General features: G+C 40.4%; 1 protein-coding gene and 1 long non-coding RNA gene across 3 annotated transcripts in view; one reads left to right on the top strand and one right to left on the bottom strand.

Annotated features, from left to right (window-relative positions):
• Window positions 1–22,180, bottom strand: part of LOC127492830 (uncharacterized) — a 134,494-nt gene that overhangs the window by 65,683 nt on the left and 46,631 nt on the right. The gene's annotated exons all lie outside the window — the stretch shown is intronic.
• Window positions 11,673–22,180, top strand: part of RANBP3L (RAN binding protein 3 like) — a 53,714-nt gene continuing 43,206 nt past the window's right edge. Inside the window, exon 1 of one of the 2 annotated variants that reach the window (XM_017344681.3) lies at window positions 11,673–12,261. In XM_017344681.3, the coding sequence (XP_017200170.1) occupies window positions 12,171–12,261 (91 nt within the window). In that variant the 5' untranslated portion in view covers window positions 11,673–12,170. The remainder of the gene's footprint in view (window positions 12,262–22,180) is intronic. The other variant, XM_017344682.3, reaches the window with a different exon arrangement.

Here is a 22,180-nt window from a genome sequence, read left to right as displayed (position 1 = left end):
TCGTGTTCATTCCAGACTTTTAGCTCCATCTCATGTCAGGGAATTTTCCAGGCTCTGTTTGGGATCCCCCTCCCAATGATACAGACTAGAATCTCTTAAGAGACTAACCTGGGGGTTATGATAGGGTTCACTTCATTGATCTCCTGTCTTTTAGGGATTTCATTGCTTAATACCCAGTGTCATAAAACCTATTGTTTCATATATTTTCTTCATTTATTGGTTATCTAAGGTGGCAAAGTCAATCTAGCCTGGAGCTAGGAGCTTCTTCCAGGTCTCCTATGTGGGTGCAGGGGCCCAAGGACTTGGGCCATCTTCTACTGCTTTTTCCAGGCACATTATCAGGGAGCTGAATCAGAAGTGGAGCAGTTGAGACTCAAACTAGCCCTCACATGGGATGCAGGTGTCGCAGGCAGCAGCTTTACCTGCTACACCACAATGCCAGACCCTGTATTGAGTTTTTATGAAACTAAATTTATAATTTATTTCACTTAAATGGAAATTCCTTATAGTGAGATGAACTACTTGCCGCTTTTTGTATATGCAAAATTCCCAAATCTGGAGAAAAGAGGATGCAATTTTGAGGCTAAGAATTGATTCACTGTAGATGGCTAAGAAATTAGTGGTTTATGCTGAGACGAAAAAAAAAAAAAAACACTGAGAACTCTTTGAAGGTTGGCATTGTGCTTCCATTCATTTTATTTTCAGTGTCCTGGACATAGTTGTGCCCAACAGATGCTTGTTGAATGAGTGAATGAATTTTGTGTCTAATCACATAATATCCTAACACTGCTGGTCTGGCAGACCCCAGAATTTTCTAGTATGAACACCCCCCACATTAATTGATCTGCTTCATTAAAGTGGAAACAGTGCAACTAATTGGCTTTGACAGAGGCCAATTTCCCAGGTCACTGATGTGACTGTCACACACTCCTCAATAAACAAGCTGTTGTGCAAAGCACCTGAGGCCAAGAGCCTAATCACCTTTCAAAGTCTTTGACCATGATGACACAACTAAGGAAAGAAGAGAGTTCAGCATTTGCCAGTGAATCGGCCTGTATCTGACAACAGACACAAATTGGCAAAAGACTGACCAAGCAGCCATCTGCCCTTTAGTTATAATCCTAGATGTTCATTAGAGATGTTGAGCTTATATCCAGATTCTGATTCAATTAGTCTGGGATAGGGCAAGGAAACTGATATTTTCAAAGCTCTCAGGTAATTCTATTGTGCAGCTAAAACTGCAATTCACTACATCAAGACAACAAGTTAATAATTGCAGTCCTACTTTTGCTGATCTCTTCAGTATAAAGGTATTCTCTTTTCTGGTAAGGTGTTACCAGTTAGAATAACATGAGGAACAAAAACCATATGGTCATCTCAATGTATACAGAGAAACCATTTGATGAGATTCAACACCCCTTTTTGATAAAAACCCTCCACAAAAACATGTATAGAAAGAACATTCCTCAAAAGTATAAAAGCTATATACCACAAACTTACAGCCAATATCTTACTAAATGGGGAAAAGCTGAAAGTATTTCCCCTCAGATCTAGAACAAGACAAGGCAGTCCACTTTTGCCACTCTTATTCATCATAGTACTGGAAGTTTTAGCAAGAGTAATTAGGGAGGAGAAAGAAATAAAGGACATCAAAATTGGAAAAGAGAAAGTCAAATTATCCATCTTTTCAAATGACAAGATGTTGTGCATGGAAAAACCTAAACCCTCCACCAAAAGGCCATTAGAATTGATAAACCAATTCAGTAAAGTTGCAGATTACAAAATAAACATACATCAGATAGTACCTTTCTTGAATGCTAATTATGAACTCACAGAAAGAGAAAACAAGAAAGAAATCCCATTCACAATAACCACAAAAATGAAATATTTGGGAATAAATTTAACCAAAGAAATGAGAGATCACTACAATGCAAATCATCAAACACTGATGAAAGAAATTATCAATGACACAACAAAATGGAAAAATATTCCTTGCTCATGGATTGGAAGAATCAATACCATTAAAATGTCTATACTACCTACAGCAATGTACATATTCAATGCAATTTCTATCAAAATACCAATGACATACTTTACAGAATTAGAAAAAACAATCCTAAAATTCATATGGAATCACAAAAGACACAAAATAGCTAAAGTGATCTTGAACAAGAAAAATCAAGCTGGAGACATCACAATAACTGACTTCAAAGCATACTACAAAGGTATAGTAATTACAACAACATAGTACTGGCATAAAACTGATACATAAATCAATGGAACAGAATAGAGAGCTCAGAAATTAATAAACACATATAAAGCCAACTGATTTTTAACAGAAGTGCTCAGACCATACAGTAGAGTAAGGATAATCTCTTCAACCAATGATGCTGACAAAACTTTAGATATAGATATAGATATAGATATAGATATAGATATAGATATAGATAGATATAGGAGGTAACACATGTTAGCTCAAGTACTTGGGTCCCTGCCAGCCATGTGGAAGACCTGAAATGAGTTCTAGGCCTCTGGCTTCAGTCTAGCCCAGAAAAAAAGTTGCAGGGCATGGAGGAGTGAACCACTAGATGGAAGATTCTCTCTCTCTCTCTCTCTCTCTCTCTCTCTCTCTCTGTGTGTGTGTGTGTGTGTATCTTTGTACCTTTAAAATGAATGAATGAATAAATAAATAAATGAGTTCATGGAAAATGGAATTAAAAGAGGGTTTAAAGATGTTTAAAAAAAAAAAAAACTTGTCCCATATGCTGAGCTTAAAATATACAACAATTTCAGAGAATGAAAACCATACAAAGCATATTCTCTGATCACAGTAGAATTAAACCAGAGACAACAACACAAAGATACTGTGAAAATTTCCAACTATTTGAAAATTAAGTAATATATTTCTAATTAAGCGATGAATCAAAAAGGATATCATAGCACTTTAAAGCCCACAATGATATGAAAGAATACTAAGTTCTCAAATCCTTGTACACTAAATAATTTATCAAATCCTGGCTGCGTGTGTGTCTATGTGTGCATACATGTATCTTGGGAGGGCCCGGAGGCAAGAAATAGCTGTAGTTCTACAAGAAGAAGTTGGTCAATATTTACTAAACATTGTGGGTAGGCCTCTGAAATAATGTATATGGAAATACAAAGAGTTCACAGATATTTTTTCTTCCATGCCCCACCATGAATTCAGGCTAAAAACTTTCTTCTATACTTGAAAAGACAAGGATATTGTTATGTAACAAATATTTGTGTCTTCCCCAAATTCATATGCTGAAATCCTTTCCCAGAACTTGACTGTGCTGGCATTCTAATCTTGGACTTCAAGACTCCCTACTGTGAGAAATTTACGTTGTTTATGACCTACTTAGATCATAGTAATTTGTTAGAGTAGTCCAAACCAATTAAGACGCTAAATAATCATCTTTTAGAAAAAGAATTGATAAAATAGTACATCCAGATACAACTGAGAACTAATACATTAAATGACTGATTCTGCTCAGAGTAGTACACCATCTTCATGTAAGTTCCAGTCTTCTTCCTCTGCTATGGAGGTCTCTGGACTTGGTCATGTACCCTGGACAACAACAAATATTTGAGATTGTAGCCCACACTATGGGCTTGCTTGTTTATAAATTATAGTCATGTAAACATTATCTTTCTTTGCATGAATTGTATATTATATGGAATAAAAACCTAAATAGGAAAATAAATTTTAAGAATTTTTCTCCATACTCTAATACAAGGACATTGCCTGCTCTCAATCAGATTCATTAAGAATTATATTTAAGACCCTTTTATGGGGAGAAGTGGGGTTGGAGGGAGCGCTACGTCCGTGGAAGTCCATGAGATAGCCTCTGCAGAGGAGAAGAAGGAAATGGAAGATAAAGTGACTAGTCCAGAGAAAGCTGAAGAAGCAAAATTAAAAGCAAGGTATCCTCATCTGGGACAAAAGCCTGGAGGTTCAGGTTTTTTAAGGAACCAGTTGCAGAAAGGGCCAAAATACTTTCATTGTTTGGATTGCAACGTGGCAAAAGCAAAAGCAACTTCCTACTGCAGCCCTGGATAAAATGATGAAAAGAGCCGAACTGCACGAATCTTCTGTCTCCCATTATTTCTCTTTGCTATGTTACCTATCCACTTCTTTCTTCCTTTCATTCTCTAAGTCATTTCAGACTGACAGCTTTGCAGTTGGAGTAGTGTGTGCTGCTATTGTAAGGGAATAGACAGGTGTAGAATTTTTGAGTTAGTTAAATAGTGCACTGATGAAAAAGACACGCTAGAGCGGCCAGCACCGCGGCTCACTAGGCTAATCCTTCACCTTGTGGCGCTGGCACACCGGGTTCTAGTCCTGGTCAGGGCGCCAGATTCTGTTCCGGTTGCCCCTCTTCCAGGCCAGCTCTCTGCTGTGGCCAGGGAGTGCAGTGGAGGATGGCCCAAGTGCTTGGGCCCTGCACCCTATGGAAGACCAGGAGAAGCACCTGGCTCCTGGCTTCAGATCAGCGCGATGTGCCGGCCGCAGCACGCCAGCCGTGGTGGCCATTGGAGGGTGAACCAACGGCAAAGGAAGACCTTTCTCTCTGTCTCTCTCACTGTCCGCTCTGCCTGTCAAAAAAAAAAAAAAAAAAAAAAAAAAAAAAAAAAAAAGACATGTTAGAGCAACATAATCTACTTGAAAATAATTGTATATATTACCTAAATCCTAGTGTAGGTGCCAACAAGTAACAAGTTTCACAGCTTTACTTACTTCATTTAATTATAGCTTTGTATGTTACTCTTATTTAACATAACCTCTGTTGTAATGATTTTTTTCTATATTTTCCTTTTGGATTTTGTAGAACAGAAGTTTCAGACCACAAGTTGTAAGAAAAGTCACATAATTCAAAACACAACTAGATGGGATTTTTGAAAGATTGTATTTCTGTGCTTGAAACTGGGCCGGCGCCGTGGCTCAATAGGCTAATCATCCACCTTGCGGCGCCAGCACAGTGGGTTCTAGTCCTGGTCGGGGCACCAGATTCTGTCCCGGTTGCCCCTCTTCCAGACCAGCTCTCTGCTATGGCCTGGGAGTGCAGTGGAGGATGGCCCAAGTGCTTGGGCCCTGCACCACATGGAAGACCAGGAGAAGCACCTGGTTCCTGCCATCGGATCAGCGCGGTGCGCCGGCCATTGGAGGGTGAACCAACGGCAAACGAAGACCTTTCTCTCTGTCTCTCTCTCTCTCACTGTCCACTCTGCCTGTAAAAAAAAAAAAAAAAAAAAAAAAAAAACACAACACTGAATGGACTTAAACCTGTTTCAGCTTTAACAGTAGAATTTTACTTGGGCAAAATTTGCCCACTCTGGCATAATTTATGTGACTCTAGTACTTAACAACTGCCATTGAAGCTAGTATTCTTACTCAGGTCTATAATGTTAGAATACCTTTTGTTGTTGAAGATGTGAATAACATATGTACATGCATTGATTGTTGAGTTATCTTTTGTGCCATTTTTGTAAATACAATAGTTTTACAAAACCTTTCAAAAAATCTTTTCATCATAGAAATTTTAAAAATATATAAAAGTAGTCATGAAAGCCTAATGAATTCCCATGTACCTATTACTTAAGTTTAATAACTATCAATTTATGGCCAATGTTATCTCATCCATACCCTCCCTGTATTTCTCTTGATTGTATTATTTTGAAGCAAATTCCTGTTATAGTTTTATTTTTAATACATCAAAATTATATTAGACTGTTCTTAATTAAAAAAATGAGTGAAAGAAGAAGTAGGAAAAGAGAGAAGGAAAGAAGGGAAGGAGAAGAGAGGGAGAGACCAACAAACCAACTAAGAAGGAAGGAAGGAAGGAAAGAAAGAAAGGATGGAGAAACATATTTTTATTATTTTTTCCTGTGAAAGTAAATTCAAATAAAGTAACACAGTTTGTTGCAAGTTAATTTGCTTTATTTTGAAAATGATCTTAGCTAGTACATATTTACCTTCAAAGACGTCAGCCGTCCTCCAAAACCATTGGTCTGCATCTCTATGTACTTAAAACATTTTCAGACAATGTTTAGACTAACTCTGTAGGATCATTGGCTGCTACTCAACTAGTGGACATTGTGGAACCAGAACCAATTTATTCTGGCTTTCCCTGATATTTAAAACAAATAAATACTGTAAAACTTGGCATTTTTCTGAACTTTGATTTTCTTTTGTTTTCACTTTGGCTGAAAGACTTCAATAAATAGAGAAAATGGATAAGTACAAAAGATGAAGTACTAACACATAGAAATGATGAAAATTCACCCATAAGAGGAAAATTAGCTGCTTTCTTACAACTTCAGATACAGATAATCATTTCCTAAGCTTACAAATACAGGACCTCATTCCTGTAGGAGCTGTATGAAAAAACAGAGTTTATCTTGTGCTAAGGCTAAAGCTGTTTTCTTAATGACCTTGGGCTCTGCTGACCTCCAGAGGGAGCCCTGTAGCAGTCAAATCTAAGGCATGTCAGTGAAAGGACCAATATTTGAATGGCCAATGTAATGTTTATGGAGTGAGGTAACTAAGACCAAATGCTGCTGTCCAATTTATTAAGATCAATTGTAACAATTTCAGAATAATGAGCACTGTGATAAGTAAGCAATCTAGTGCTTTGCCAGTCAGTCTCATGATTTCATGGATGGGAGCAAGTATTCAGCAAAACAGTCTCTAATACAACCATGTGCATCTCCTTTGTTATTATAAATGGCAATTATAGGAATTCAATCAACTCTGCTGCCTGACAAACCCAATATACTTAGAATAGTAGCACACCTTTGGACAGCTACAAAAGCCCACTTTTACAGGTTTCTATGTTATAAATGTAACATAAGCCAATATGAGATCTTGAAATTGAACATTTTCATCCTCAGTGTCTTTGGTACAGGTATTAAGGAGTGATCTGGGGGAAAAAATCTAATACTGGCTGATACAAAGGCCAGAGGATTCGTTATTTCAAATCAACAGAAAATCTAAGTTCATTAACCTTCCATTCCAATGTCCATTTAATAATTCTATAGACCATAGTGAGGCTCAGCACAGGGCTCATAATTTTCAGGTTTACATTCTTGTAAGGGTCTTTTATCCTATCCTTTGAGGATGAAAGTGATGAATACAAAGCTATTGCTTTTTATTTATATAACATCTGTCATTCAATGCAATCCAAAGAACTTCAGAGAATAGATAATGCTTATAGACATCTTAAATACTTTTTAAACAAGGCAGGTTACTAATTAAATCATCAACTCTCTTGTGAACTATGTGTTCCTATTTTTAAAATATGGTTCAACTTTGAAAAAAAATTTATAAAGATAATACTATTTAGGTTATTCAACCAAGAGCTATGCTTGCTGAGTTATGAATTCTAACAAATTTTTCCAGTATCCATCCTCAACTGATAAAGACTGATTTTTTTCTCTTTTTTTAAAAATTTTTTTTGACAGGCAGAGTGGACAGTGAGAGAGAGAGAGACAGAGAGAAAGGTCTTCCTTTGCCGTTGGTTCACCCTCCAATGGCCACCACGGCTGGCCGCTGCGACCGGCGCACCACGCTGATCCGATGGCAGGGGCCAGGTACTTATCCTGGTCTCCCATGGGGTGCAGGGCCGTGCACTCACTCTACTCTTCTGGGAGTATAAAAACATAAATGAAACAGAGAAGAAAATAGCAGAAAAAGAAAAATCCAAACTAAGGAAACAAGTGGCATTCTTTTTTTTTTTCCAAAAGATTTATTTATTTATTTGAAAGGCAGAGATACAGAGAGAAACGGGGGGAGGGTGGGAGTGAGAGAAAGAGAGAGAGAGGGAGAGAGAGAAAGTGGAGAGAGAGAGAGAGAGAGAGAGAGAGAGAGAGAGAGAGAGAGAATTGATCTTTCATCCACTGGTTCACTCCTCAAATGGCTGCAACGGCCAAGACTGGGCCAGGCTGAAACCAGGAGCCAGAAGCTTCTTTCAGGTCTCCCACATGGGTACAAAGATCCAAGCACTTGGGTCACCCTCCACTGCTTTCCCAGGATCATTAGCAGGGAGCTAGAAGTGCAGCACCTGGGACCTGAATCAGTGTCCATGTGCGATGCTGGTACTGCAGGTGGAGGCTTAACCTACGCCACAGTGCCAGCCATGGTGGTATTCTTTTGTAGGGAGTCTCAGAGAGTTGATAAAGGGAGAAGCTTGACTTTTATGGAATTCAAATTTTTTTAAAGATTTACTTATTTATTTGAAAGTCAGAGTTACGCATAGAGAGGAGAGGCAGAGAGAGAGAGAAAGGTCTTCCAACCGATGGTTCACTTTTCAGATGGCCGCAATGGCCGGAGCTGCGCCGATCCGAAGCCAGGAGCCAGGAGCTTCTTCCGGGGCTCCCATGCGGGTGCAGGGGCCCAAGGAGTTAGGCCATCTTCTACTGCTTTCCCAAGCCACAGCAGAGAGCTGGATTGGAAGCAGAGCAGCCAGATCTCGAACCGGCGCCTATATGGGATGCCGGCGCTTCAGACTAGGGCGTTAACCCTCTGCGCCACAGCACCGGCCCCTCAAATTCATTTTTAGGGGCAAGCATTGAGCACAGTAGTTAAGACACTGCCTGGAACTTGTATACCATATCAGGGTACCTAGGTTTGAATCCCTGCTCTGCTTCTGACTCAACTCCTTTTAATGTGCACGCACTCTGGGAGGCAGAGGATAATTGCTCAAGTACTTGGGTTTCTGTAATCCATGTAAGAGACTCCAGTTGTGTTCCTCACTCCTGGTTCCTGATTTTGGCCTGACTCAGCCCCAGGTGTTGTGGACATCTGGGGACTGAATCAGCACGTGAGATATCTCTTTGCCTCTGCCTCTGTCTCTCCCTTCTTTCTCTGTTGCTCTTTCTTTAAAAAAAAAATTTTTTTTTTTAATTTGAAAGTTAGAGTTACAGGGAGAGAGGGAGAGACAGAGAGATTGATCTTCCACCTGCTGGTTCTCTCCCCAAATGGCCTCAACGACCAGAGCTGGGCCAGGCTGAAGCCAGGAGCCAGGAGCTTCTTTTGCCACATGGGTGAAGGGGCCCAAAGACTTGGGTCATCATCTGCTGCTTTCCCAGATGCATTAGCAGGGAGCTAGATCAGAAGTGGAACAGCTGGGAATTGAACCAACACCCATATGAGATGCCCACACTGCAGGTAGCAGCTTAACTCCTATGCCACTATGCTCCCTGATCTTTCAAATACATAAAAATAAATTTTAAAAAGTATATAAACAAACTTTAAAAAATTCAATTACAATCAATTTGTAAGCAAAAATACTAAAGGTTGTTATTTTCTTGACTACATCCCTACTTTTTGCTTTTATTACAAGCAAAGAATAAAATGCAGTAGGCCCATTGTGAACTAACTTTATGCTTCTGCAAAGTAACTGGGGGAATAAAGAGAAAGCACAACAGCCACACAGTGCACTATGACTGATTCATCAGATGTCACTTTACTTGCCTCTGTAACATATTGGTTTCACTATTTCCTGTGCAAACGTGCAGATTGAACAAAAGATTCCCACAAGAGCAGCAGTATAACTCAATACACAGTGTGAGAGCCCAGGAGTCACCTTGACTTAAGTGATCAAACACAGGGCCACTGAGGTCCAGCACTGCCTCAGTGACGCACAAAAGAGGAACTACAGGTATTATCCACTATCATCCTAGCCCTTTACATTGTGCCAACTGAAAGTACCATGTTTAAGGAGTGCTTTGATTTCTGTAGTCCTCAGGAAAGCTATAATGAGAGAAACAGCGGAGCAAACCAACTCTGTTCAAGCAAGTTATGCTGTTTATCTGAAAAAGAGGATTTTAAAAATATATTCTAGACGGCCGGTGCTGTGGCTCACTAGGCTAATCCTCCGCCTGCGGCGCCAGCACTCCGGGTTCTAGTCCCAGTTGGGGCGCCGGATTCTGTCCCGGTTGCTCCTCTTCCATTCCAGCTCTCTGCTGTGGCCTGGAAAGGCAGTGGAAGATGGCCTAAGTCCTTGGGCCCTGTACCCGCATGGTAGACCAGGAAGAAGCACCTGGCTCCTGGCTTCGGATCAGCGCAGCGCGCCGGCCGTAGCAACCATCTGGGGGGTGAACCAACAGAAGGAAGACCTTCCTGCCTGTCTAACTCTGCCTGTCTATATATATATATATATATATATATATATTCTAGACCTCATCCCAGACCTCAGACCATGGCAGTTGGGGCTCCAGGAATCTCCAACATTCCTGATGTTCCCAGAGTGATTACCATGCTTAGCTAAATTTAAGAATTGGTTGTCCATATTTTCAAATATATCTCCAAATTCTACTCAAATTTTTAGTTTTAAATCTTTCTCCTCAGGTTCCAGCCAAAGACAAAATGGGATACTCCTTCCTTTCCCCAACCTTTATATGCGCAGAATGTGTATGGAATGCTTTTTTTGCATCACTTTCCAAGCATTTGTTGCATTTGATAAATGAAGACAGAAATCCAGAGGTGTCCAGTACCTGGCTCAAATTTGCACAGCGCATTAGTGGGAACACCATGGCAAGACAGCCTGGTGTTTTAGCCTGGTTCACTCCCCAAATGGCCTCAACGGCCAGAGCTGGGCCAGGTTGAAGCCAGGAGCCAGGAGCTTCTTTTGCCACATGGGTGAAGGGGCCCAAAGACTTGGGTCATCATCTGCTGCTTTCCCAGATGCATTAGCAGTGACCAACTGACTTCACCACTTCCTCTTGTTTCTCCCCAGCTCCACATCCTTGCCTGAGTAAGAAAAATGGAGGCTTCCATGGGACTTCCCAGAAAAGTCAGATACATGGAGCTGGCAATGTGGCATGGCAGGTAAAACCGTCACCTCTGATGCAAGCATCCCATATGGGCGCTGGTTCAAGTCCCAGCTGCTCCACTTCCAATCCAGCTCTCTGCTATGGCTTAGGAAAGCAGTAAAAGATGGCCCAAGTCCTTGCGCCCCTGTATCCGCATGGGAGACCTGGAAGAACCTGCAGACTCCTGGCTTCAGATGGGCATAGCTCCACCCATTGCAGCCAGCTGGGGAGTGAACCAGTGGATGGAAGACCTCTTTCTCTCTTTGCCTCTCCTCTCTCTGTAACTTTCAAATAAAAAATATATAAATAAATAAATAAATTTTAAAAAATTAAAAAAAGAAATAGCAAGCAGGAAAAGTGATAGAAATAGCCTTTTCTTATGTTCCAAAAAAGCAAGAGAGAACCCAAGTGGGAAACAGAAATAGGTCTCTGGAAAGATAATTTTTTGTCTGTTTATTTTTCTTCCAGGGCTCCAAATAGTTGTGTTGGCAGGGAGGCTGCCCTGTAACTGCTCCCTCCTGAAGACTCGGAGGTGTTTACAGAAATCCAAAGTCCCAGCAGTACATTTCCATGAGCTCATGACCAGTTCCAGCTGTACCTTTTTGAATTCATGTGGACAAGTGAGAATCCATGCAGGTCAAACCCCAGCTCTCAGTTTGTGTTTTAATTACAAACAGAGGTGCAGAGGTCAGATATTTAATTACTGCAGCTGCAGTCTACCTTTAGAATCCCTGCTTTGGTCACTGTTATTCAAAGCAACTCCAATGCCATTTCTTGCCTGCTTCTTTATGCTAATCAGCCTAGTCCTCTTGGCCCCTCCTCCTTCCAGCCTCCTTTAAGAACTGTACACTTCCAGCTGTCACCGAGGGTAACTCAGAGCAGACTTAGAAAGCGGTTGATTTAAATCAGCACGACATTCCCCCACCTTGTGTATGCATTATGTTAGCAATCCTCTCTAAATACTGGAGGCATTGGATTTCATGTCAGCAGAAGGAGTCAAAATTGCCAAAACTGTAATCTGTTAGAAACAGCTACTCTGTAGGACTTGAATTTTTAAGGAGGCAAGTTTCAGTTTGCTTTAAAGAGAAATTAAGTGATGTTTGTAGCCAAATGAATTGACATTTTAAATGTAGAAGAAACACTGGTAAATATTTATTTCAAGAGTCATGAGTAGGGAAAATATGGACGTTTATTAGAGGGTAAATGCTTTCCACACAGGAACAGGATCTGCAAGTACCTGTGTGCTGCTCGGTGTTTTGTGAAGATCATTTTAGGTGATTGGCCCAGGGAAGGAAATGCCCCGGTGATCCTGACACCACAGCCGCACTGCTAGTACCATGTCGACCACGCAAACAACAGCCAGCTGCCGCCTGTTCTGCAGTTTGCGCACGTGTAAGCAGAAGCTGCAGGAGGACCAGCCACAGCAAGGTGAGTCCTTTGCGATAGTGAGGGGTGTGTTTTGTCACTTTCTGTCCATTAGCATTCCCGGAAGAATAGTGGGCTGGCAAAGTACCTGGGGAGGTGCTAGTTGCAAAATGCTTTGTAGTCTTCCATTTTTCAGCTCTGAAAACAGACCTAACAGTGATGCACAAGAAATGATTAACTTGGACTCACCATTGATTTTTAAAGGACTGTCAACACTCAGATGACTATCAAGAATATATATGCCTTGGAGCTGTCACCCTGAAACTTACATGCTTAAACTTCTTAAACCTCTGTCAGTACTTTAGATGATGGTACATTTTGTGTAATTTGAAACACCCATCTAGAAATGATTGAATCAGCTGCAGGGAAAATTCAACTGAGAGCAGCTTTACTTTAGCCTTTAGCTTAGTTCTTGTGAATTAGTGGTGTATATCTGGACTTTGTTTAACCCTAATTTTGTCTAGATCTCTGGCTCATTCATCTATGAGAAAATAAAATATATTGTTGGCTGTTTCCCTTTTGTGGTCCAGGAACAGCCGAAGAAAAGTGCCACAGGGGAAAGTGCCACACTTTGCTTACCGGGCATTCATTCAGGCTGACCTACCAGCCATTCTCACTATAGTCTTGTAAAACTTTCAAATCTACTACATTGCCAGCTGCATCAGTGGCAGCTGGTTAACATGAGTAGACAAGATGATCCCTCTGATCCACGCTGTCAGGGACAGCAAAGTCCCCATCGTGGGAACGGCTGGGTGCTCCCATGGATAATGTAATCTCCCCCCAACTCTATTAGGTCAGGGAATTACTATACATTTCTAGTATCTCCTCTACCACCTAGCATGGATCTGTTTATTATGAATCTAGGTTATAAGCTCTTCTTTATTTTTCTAGAGGAAGAGTTTCAGATGTCAGTGGCAGGAAGCGTGATGGCTAAATGACATCTTTTCCCATTTCCATAGTGACTTCTGTGTCCTTACATATGTATGAATGTGTCATGCTGCCTTCCTGTATGAGCTCCCAGAGCTGTATGAAGTGACTTCATGCTATACAAAGCGTGGTACAGCATGAGCACAAAATACTTCATGTTAAATGAAAACAGCCTGTTAGAGCATGCTGTACCATCAGGGCTCAAATAATTTTGAATCAATTGCCTAAGAAAGTAAAGTCCTGGAATGTGCCAGGGTTTAGGCCTAGCCCTGTAAAAAGTTCTTGTGCCTCTATTACCTGGCAATTCTAGCTTATTGTAGGATTTTTGTTTGCTGTTCATTTTGTTTAACACATTTAAAGGTATCTCACCACCAACACACATATACCACCAATTACTGATGTAATATTTATTATAGAAAATCTGGTGAAGGGAGCAAAAAAGAGGTAACAAAGACAAAAAAAAAACTCACCACCCATATACAGTTGTTACTAACCTTTTAATGTATATCTTCCAGGCTTTTCTTCCATGCACATGTGTTGATGACTCTTTTACTTCACTTTAAATAAAAATAGGTTTATTCTGTACATAGTGTTTTAAAAACTGCTTTTTAGTTTAACAACATGATGAACACATTTCCATATATTCTACAACTGTATTTTTAAAGGTTGTATACTTCTCCTTCACAGCAAGATTTCCTTAAGTGATTTCCTATGTTGCACAGATGACATATATCTAATTTTTCATTATTAGAAGTAGCTAGTGAATAGAACTTCGTGTATGTGCAGAAATAGTTTCTCAAAATAAATTCTTAAGAGAAAGAATTGCAGGGGCAAAGGATTATGCATCTTTTTTTAAAAAAAATTTATTTATTTATTTGAAAGGTAGAGTTACAGACAGTGAGAGGGAGAGGCAGAGAGAAAGGTCTTCCGTCCCTTGGTTCACTCCCCAGTTGGCTGCAATGGCCAGAGCTGCGCTGATCCAAAGCCAGGAGCCAGGAGCTTCCTCCTGGTCTCCTGTGGGGAGCAACTCGGACTAGACTAAGTTACTGGAATTAAGACTTATTCTATGCATCTGCTCTCCCACAATATGGTGCTGGGAGAGGAGTAAAAACAGCTTCTACACAGCTGCCTCCAGTTTAACCAATAAACTGTAGGACCTGCTCCTGATTGGAGGAGAGCAGCGTACTCGGCATGTGGGTAGCAGAGTTGGGATTGGTGGAAGAGGACTATAAAGGAGGAGAGAGACAACATGCACCAGGAACATCTAAGGGGAACATCTATCTGAAGGAATACCTGTGCAGCCCCCGAGAGAGCCGGCCGGCGGTGTGCCGCTCCCCCGCGGAAGTGGGGAAAGTGGCAGGGGGAACCGCCCTTCCACGGAGGTGGAAGGGACGGTAGCCAAGCCGGGAAGAACCAGCAGCAAACCCGGGGAGGGCCGAGCAGACAAAAGAACAGCGCAGGGTCTTGTGTTGTTCCTCCACGAAGAGGGGGAGCGACAGTCTCCCATGTGGGTGCAAGGGCCCAAGGACTTGGGCCATCTACTGCTTTTCCAGGCCACAGCAGAGAGCTGGACTGGAAGAGGAGCAGCTGGGACTAAAACCGGTGCCCTTATGGGATGCCAGCGCTGCAGGCGGAGGATTAACCTACTGTGCCATGGTGCCGGCCCCAAAATTATGCATCTTTTAAAAAGTTTTTCTGAACAAATGACCCTCCAGTAGGCAGTGCAAGGATATGTTTCAGTAAAATTGAGCATTATTTTTAAAATTTCTTTCCCAATTTTGTGAGTAGAAAATAATATCTCACTGTAGTTTTAATTTAAGGCAGGCTATCTTGATGGTCTCTCCCTTGCTGGCAATTTCCGTAGAAGCCTATAAATATCATTATGATGACATACTTCCTAAAATACCAACAAGACTAAGAGTCTGGTCTTCTTTCTCAGACTGAAACTTTTTGCCTAGATTGTTTTGAAAGCAGCCACATTTTTTCACAACCATATCTCAGAATATCTGTCCACATAAACCACAATCCATGGAGTTTTAAAGCATGCTAATGCACTGCAGACTGGCCACTGACAAAACAAGAAGTATCATCTGGAGATTTGAGCTGACAAATGAGACTGTGTTGTATTTGCTATGCTGTTAAATAGCATTCCAGTTACTGGAATTTAAAAGTTTAAATTTACTCCAGTCCTGGAGTTTAAAAATACGCATTCAGTGCAGGGGCCTTGGTTTCTTTTCCAAGCTATATTTACACCTTACTACTATGCAAAGTTCAGCAAAAGTATAAGGAAGCAATGCCACTGGTTTTAGAGAATGAGGTCTGACTGTGGATTTATTCACTGAAGCAACCTGGGTGAGTGGTTCTGGACTTCTCCTAGTCAGACTAATTGTCCAGTTCTCATATTTAGTGTATGGACTGTGATTGGTGGATACTTGCTCCCTCTGAAGATATGGTCAGCTTTAGCACATGCATATTTTCTAACCCTCCATATTCCATTCCAGAATGCTTTATGCTAACTCCTACGTATTTAACTCTTCCCACTTAATCATTCATAAAATCGTACTTTTTGTGGTGATCATATAGATTAAAATCATCTATCATTCAGCAATCAACTGGACTACCACTGTGTGCAAAGTATTGGACCGAATGCTCTGTGTGAATTGGACTAAGTCAACTAAGCCATGGTTTCCTGTCCAAGGGCAGTTTATACTTTGCATGCCACGTGTATACTTTGATGCCATGTCAGTCCAGAACAGAGGCCCAGAAAATTCTCTGGCCTACTTGTTACTACCTTGTAGATCCTCTGTGACCAGTTTGTAAATATTAATTTATATAGGTCTATAAGGCATTAGCAAAACTCCTTATATGAACTAGGCAGACAGCTATTTTTATGTTTAATAATGCTTAAAAATTTACAGATGTTTTCACATATATTATCTCATTTAATTTTCACAACAACCAGCTGAAGTAGCATACCAGAATTCTCCTGAGAAACAACCACTATGGTATGTCTGCATGTGTGAATGACTTAATCAAATACATATATGTAATGAAGTTCAATTATATGCATATTTGTGTTTGAATAGAGAAAGATTTATTTGAAGGAACTGACTCACACAATTATGAGAGTGATAGGTCCAAAGTCTGCTGTGTAGGCCAGAGGGCTGAAGACACCAGCAATGAGCCATTCAAGTCCATTTCTTGTTGCTCTGGGGCTCAGGCTTTCAGCTGATTGGGTGAGGCCCACTCACACTGTGGAGAGCACTTGATTCACAGTCTACCAGTTAAAAGGTAAATCTTATACAAAAACAACCTAACAGAAACATTCACAATGTTGACCAAATATCTGGGTACTGTGGCACAGCCAAGGAGACACATAACCATTACAGGTAGGTATTATAAGCCTTATTAATTATTATTTTAAATTTTATTTGTTTGAAAGGCAGAGAGAATGAGAGAAGGAAGGAGGGGGAAAGAGAGGTGGGCAGTGGGTAAGCTCCCATTCACTAGTTCACTCTGCAAATGCCCTCAACAGTTGGAACTGGGCCAGATGAAAGCCAACAGCCAGGAACTCAATCCAGGTTCCCCACATGGATGGCAGGAACCCCGCTCCTGAAGCTGTCAGCTGGTGCCTTTCAGGATGCACAGTAGCAAGAAGCTGGGATCAGGAACTGAGTTGCAACTCAAACCAAGGCACTCTGATAAGGATTGTGGGTGTCCCCCTCAGTGTTTTAACTTCTAGGCCAAGTGCCCACTCTGTTCTCATTTTTAAAAGATGTAGAAACTAGGACTTCTCAAGGTCAAATGACTTTCTCAAGGTCATACAGGATTGCTTTTAACGTACTTTCTATTATACACACATACACACACACATATCTGTTTCTTAAAATCTGTGATTTCTCATGTTATAACATTTAATTTTTTTCATTGATCCACATTAGAGTAACTTCTCTATAGATACCCAAGATACCTTAGGATTCCTCCTGATATTCTTATGTGTTTTTTTCTCAAAGATTAATTTATTATTTGAAAGGCAGAATTACAGAGAGAGGTGGACAGACACAGATCTTCCATCCACTGATATATTCCTTAAATGGCTGCAATGGATAGGGCGGGGCCAGGCCAAAGCCAGGAGCCTAGAACTCCATGTGGATCTCCTACATGGGTGGCAGGGGTCCAAGCACTTGGGCCATCTTCTATTTTCCCAGGTACATTAGCAGGGAGCTGGATTGGAAGTGGAGCAGCTGGGATTTGAACTGGCGCTATATGGGATGCTGGCGTCACAGGTAGCAGTTGACCCCTCTCACCAATTCTCTGGGTACCCCATGATTCAATTCAATTCTGATACTACCCAGAGATAGTGAAGACCCCACAAGTTAAAGACGGGCCCATTTTACAGATCAGCCAAAACTTTCAGGTGTCTGCAAGCAATTTGCATATTTACCAGGACAACTACAAATCCAAGGAATCCCATAAGCCTCTTGTATTTGATAATTCACTAGTACAACTCACAGAATTCAAGAAAGCGTTGTCCTTAAAATGACCATTTGATTAGAAAGGAAACAATTACATTTTATTAGAAAGGAGATGAGGATATACATAGGGAAGTTTCAAGAGGATAAGGAACATGGAATTTCTGTCTCCAAGGAGTCAGGATGCACAACCCTCTCAGTTGATGTATTCAGCAGCCAGGAAGCTCCAATGAGCACAGTGTCCAGAGGCTGTATAAGGGGTTTCACTACATACACATGATTGATTAAAACATCAGTCCTGTTATTGAACTCAATCTCCAGTCCTTCTTCCCTACCAGGAAGGTGAGAGGATGGGGTGAGAGTTCCAACTTCTCATAACACACTTGCTCTTTTTGGTGTGGCCAGCTTTTCCCTTGAAACTATGTAGGGGCCCAATGTAGGCCACCTCATTAGCATAACAAAGTATAGGAAACAGTTTTTGAAGTGCTGTGCAAGCAATGGCAGCAGAAAACGCATTACTTTTTTTTTTTTTTTTTTTTTATCTTTTATTTAATGAATATAAATTTCCAAAGTACGTCTCATGGGTTACAATGGCTTTCCCCCCCATACCGTCCCTCCCACCCACCACCCTCCCCTTTCCCACTCCCTCTCCCCTTCCATTCACATCAAGATTCATTTTCGATTATCTTAGTATACAGAAGATCAGCTTAGTATACCTTAAGTAAGGATTTCAACAGTTTGTTCCCACACAGAAACATAAAGTGAAAAATAATAGATGATTTTTTTTTTAAATGATGATGAAATCAGATCAGACCTATTGTCATGTTTAATCCCAGTGAGAGTCAAGTTGGGAATTGATAGTTTCTTTCTTTCTTTCTTTTTTTTTTTTTTTAACAGAAGATCAGTTTAGTGTACATTAAGTAAAGATTTCAACAGTTTGCACCCCCATAGAAACACAAAGTGAAATATACTGTTTGAGTACTCGTTATAGCATTAAGCCTCAGTGTACAGCACATTAAGGACAGAGATCCTACATGAGGAGTAAGTGCACAGTGACTCCTGTTGTTGACTTTACAAATTGACACTCCTGTTTATGGCATCAGTAATCTCCCTATGCACCAGTCATGAGTTTCCAAGGCTATGGAAGCCCCTTGAGTTCTCCGACTCTTATCTTGTTTAGACAAGGTCATAGTCAAAGTGGAGGTTCTCTCCTCCCTTCAGAGAAAGGCACCTCCCTCTTTGAAGACCTGAGAAAACGCATTACTTATTCACACTTTTGCTATGGGGTTCTGGACTCCATCTGGGTCTTCCACATGGGTGGTCCAAGCACTTGAGCCATCATCTGCTGCCTCCCAGGATGCGTTAACAGGAAGGTGAATTGGAAGTGGAATGGTGGGACTGACTGGCAATCTGATATGGGGTACAGGCATCCCAAGTGGCAGCTTAACCTTGCACCAGAACACTCACCCCAGTTAGGCAGTTTTTATTCATACATTATTGAGAGTCTATGTAGGAAAATCCTAAGGATTCTACCAAACAAAAATACTACAACTAATAAATGCACTTACTGAGATCACAGGATATAAAATCAAGATACAAAAAAAGCAACAAAATATATTTCTATATATTAGCAAAAAAACAAAAGCTAAAAACTTTGGAGCACTCTTTTATTCATCTGAAAAAGGAAACACTTATAGATTAATGTAGCAAAATACGTGTAAGACCCACACAATTAAAACAGACTTTGCAGGGAGAGGCTAAAGAAGTCTGAGCTATAAGAAGATATACATACCAAACTCATGAATTAAGACATCCATCCTCCCGAAATTGATATAGAGTCAGGGCCATCCCAGTAAAAATTCCAACAGACTTTTTTTTCTTTTGAAATTGATAAGCTGATTTAAAATTTATAAGAAAATGAAAAGGGCTTAGAATAACTCAATATTATCAAAGAACAAAGCTGATGTCTTACACTTTTTGGTTTCAAGCTATGATAATCACAGATAGTATAATATTAGTGTAAGGATAGAACAGTTATTACTAAAACAGAACAGAGAGCCCAGAAATTGATATAGTCCTACAGTGTCAACTGGTTTTTGGTAAAGATAATTCAAAGAGGTCAAGGACAGTCTTTTTTATAATAAACCTGAAACAAATGGGCAAACATAATAATGAATCTCAGTACCTACTTCACACAAACATTAGTATGAGGGGCAGCACTGTGGTGTAGCGGGTAAAGCCACCGCCTGCAGTGCCGGCATCCCATATGAGTGCCGGTTTGAGTCCCGGCTGCTCCACTTGGGAGATGGCCCAAGTCCTTGGGCTCCTGAACCCACGTGGGAGACCTGGGAGAAGCTCCTGGCTCCTGGCTTCTGATCGGCATAGTTCCGGCCATCATGGCCAATTGGGGAGTGAATCAGTGGATGGAAGACCTCTCTCTCTCTGCCTCTCCTTCTCTCTCTGTGTAACTCTGACTTTCAAATAAATAAATAAATCTTTAAAAAGAATTAAGATGGAATGTGACAGAAGTACAAAAGTTAGACAAATGAAATTTCTAGAAGAAAATACAGGAAAGTATCTTCACCATTAGACTAGGCAGTATTTTAGACAAAAACAAAGAATACTAACCACTAAAAAAAAAAGATAAATTAGAATATCAACCTTAAAAATGTCTCTAAAAAAAAGATACCAATAAGGAAAAAGAAGACTAGGTACAAATATTTGAAGACTAGGACTTGCAACAAGACTATGTAGACAGTTAGAAGACAATTTGCTTAAAAGATAGGCAAATGACCTAGCAGACACCCCAAAAAGAATACGGATGAGTACAAATGGCAAATAAACACATCAAAAGTTGCTTAATATCATTAGTCATTTGGAAAATGCAAAAAAAATCATTGGAAGTTATCACTTCACATCTACTGAAATGGCTAAAATTTAAAACACTGATAATATGTTTGGGGAGGATGTGGAACAATCAGAACTTATTCATTACTGTGGCTGCTCATTCATAACCACTTTGGAAAATGGTTGGGCAGTTTCTATTAGAGTTAAACCTTGACCTGTTCTCTGTGATCCAGCAGCCCCATTCTTTGGTATTTTCCCAAGAGAAATGAATGTCTGCAAAAAGCTTACCCCAGAATTCATTTCTATGGGGCAAATATCAGACACGGTGGGTAAGACCCTTCTTGGGTGAAATGTGGAGTGGTTGGGTTTGAGTACCAGCTGTGTTTCTGATTCCAGCTTCCTGCTAATGTGCAGGATGTGCTAATGTGTGGATGATGACTTGAGTGGTTGCATCTCTGCCACCCATGAGGAAAACATGGATTGAGTTTCTGGCTCCTGGCTTTAGCCTGGCCCAAATCCAGCTGTTGCAGTCTTTTGGAAAGTGAACAAAAAGATAGGGAAATATCTTTGTGTCTTTCAAATAAAAGAATTAAAATTAAAAGAAAATTCATCTCTAAAGTTGATTATGCTAATTCTCACAATATCTGTTTTTAATTGAGGTGGAAAAATGATGAATCTGTAATGGGAAGTCTTTGAGATGTGATTTTCTGGTTGCTGGCAATCACCCCTGGCCTGTGAATTCTCCTAAAGTGGTGTGATTTAATCTAACATTCACATATAAATCATGCTTTCTTAGTTGTTTTCTTCTGAAGCTGATTACAGTTGTCATAACAAGCAACAGTGTGTCCCCACATATTTTACATTAGTACATACATTTAAAAATGATAAAAATGAGTATAGCAGTTTGAGGTAAAGTCAGGAGGTTGACTTCACAGGATGAAGAAGGGCCAATATCCTGGTCCACAGATAGCCCATACACCAGTGTGCTGCCTCACACAGTAACAGCATGTATTCTCACGCTTACTGATGTTCTGTGTTATGGAAGGCCATCTTCTTAGCACATTTTAGATACCATAGATGATAAGTTCCTCAGGGGACCTATAAAACACCTTTCAAAACAAATGTCCTGTGATTTTCTCATAAATATTTCATTCATACTGATGTTGTCTCTTCAGCTATGGTGTGCAAAACTCTTTGAGAACAAAAAAATTACATTTATAACCTAGACTGTATCATAATACTAACATGTCACTTACAAATCACATTCATGAAGTTTTCATTGTATGCCACTGTTTTATGTACTTTTCATATACTTGCACATTACTTTACAAAAGTCCCTGGATGTAGGTAATGTTGAGGCCTCAGAGTTCTTGAGCCAAGCTCCTAACCCAAGAACTCTGACCCCAGAGACTTGCATTAACTCATGTTCACTACCTCTTAGGCTGGCACAAAATAGTCAGCTAAGCAGCTGTGAACTGTGGCAGACCAAATTGGCTGAATCCATCTGTGGTTCAGTTGTTTAAAATAAGTTGTTGTTAAATCACCAGTGCATTGTAGTATGAATTACTAGCCATCTGTCTTCCAAAAAGAAATAAATGACTCTAAAAGAAACAAGGTAAAAAATAAAGATGTTACCAGTGCAAATCTATTAACTCAGAGCAAGTGGCTTTCTCATC

Source organism: Oryctolagus cuniculus, chromosome 14, assembly GCF_964237555.1.
Source record: "Oryctolagus cuniculus chromosome 14, mOryCun1.1, whole genome shotgun sequence".
Lineage (NCBI taxonomy): Eukaryota > Metazoa > Chordata > Mammalia > Lagomorpha > Leporidae > Oryctolagus > Oryctolagus cuniculus.
The sequence above is the reverse complement of the archived record's forward strand: the minus strand, read 5'-3'. Positions and strand labels throughout refer to the sequence as shown.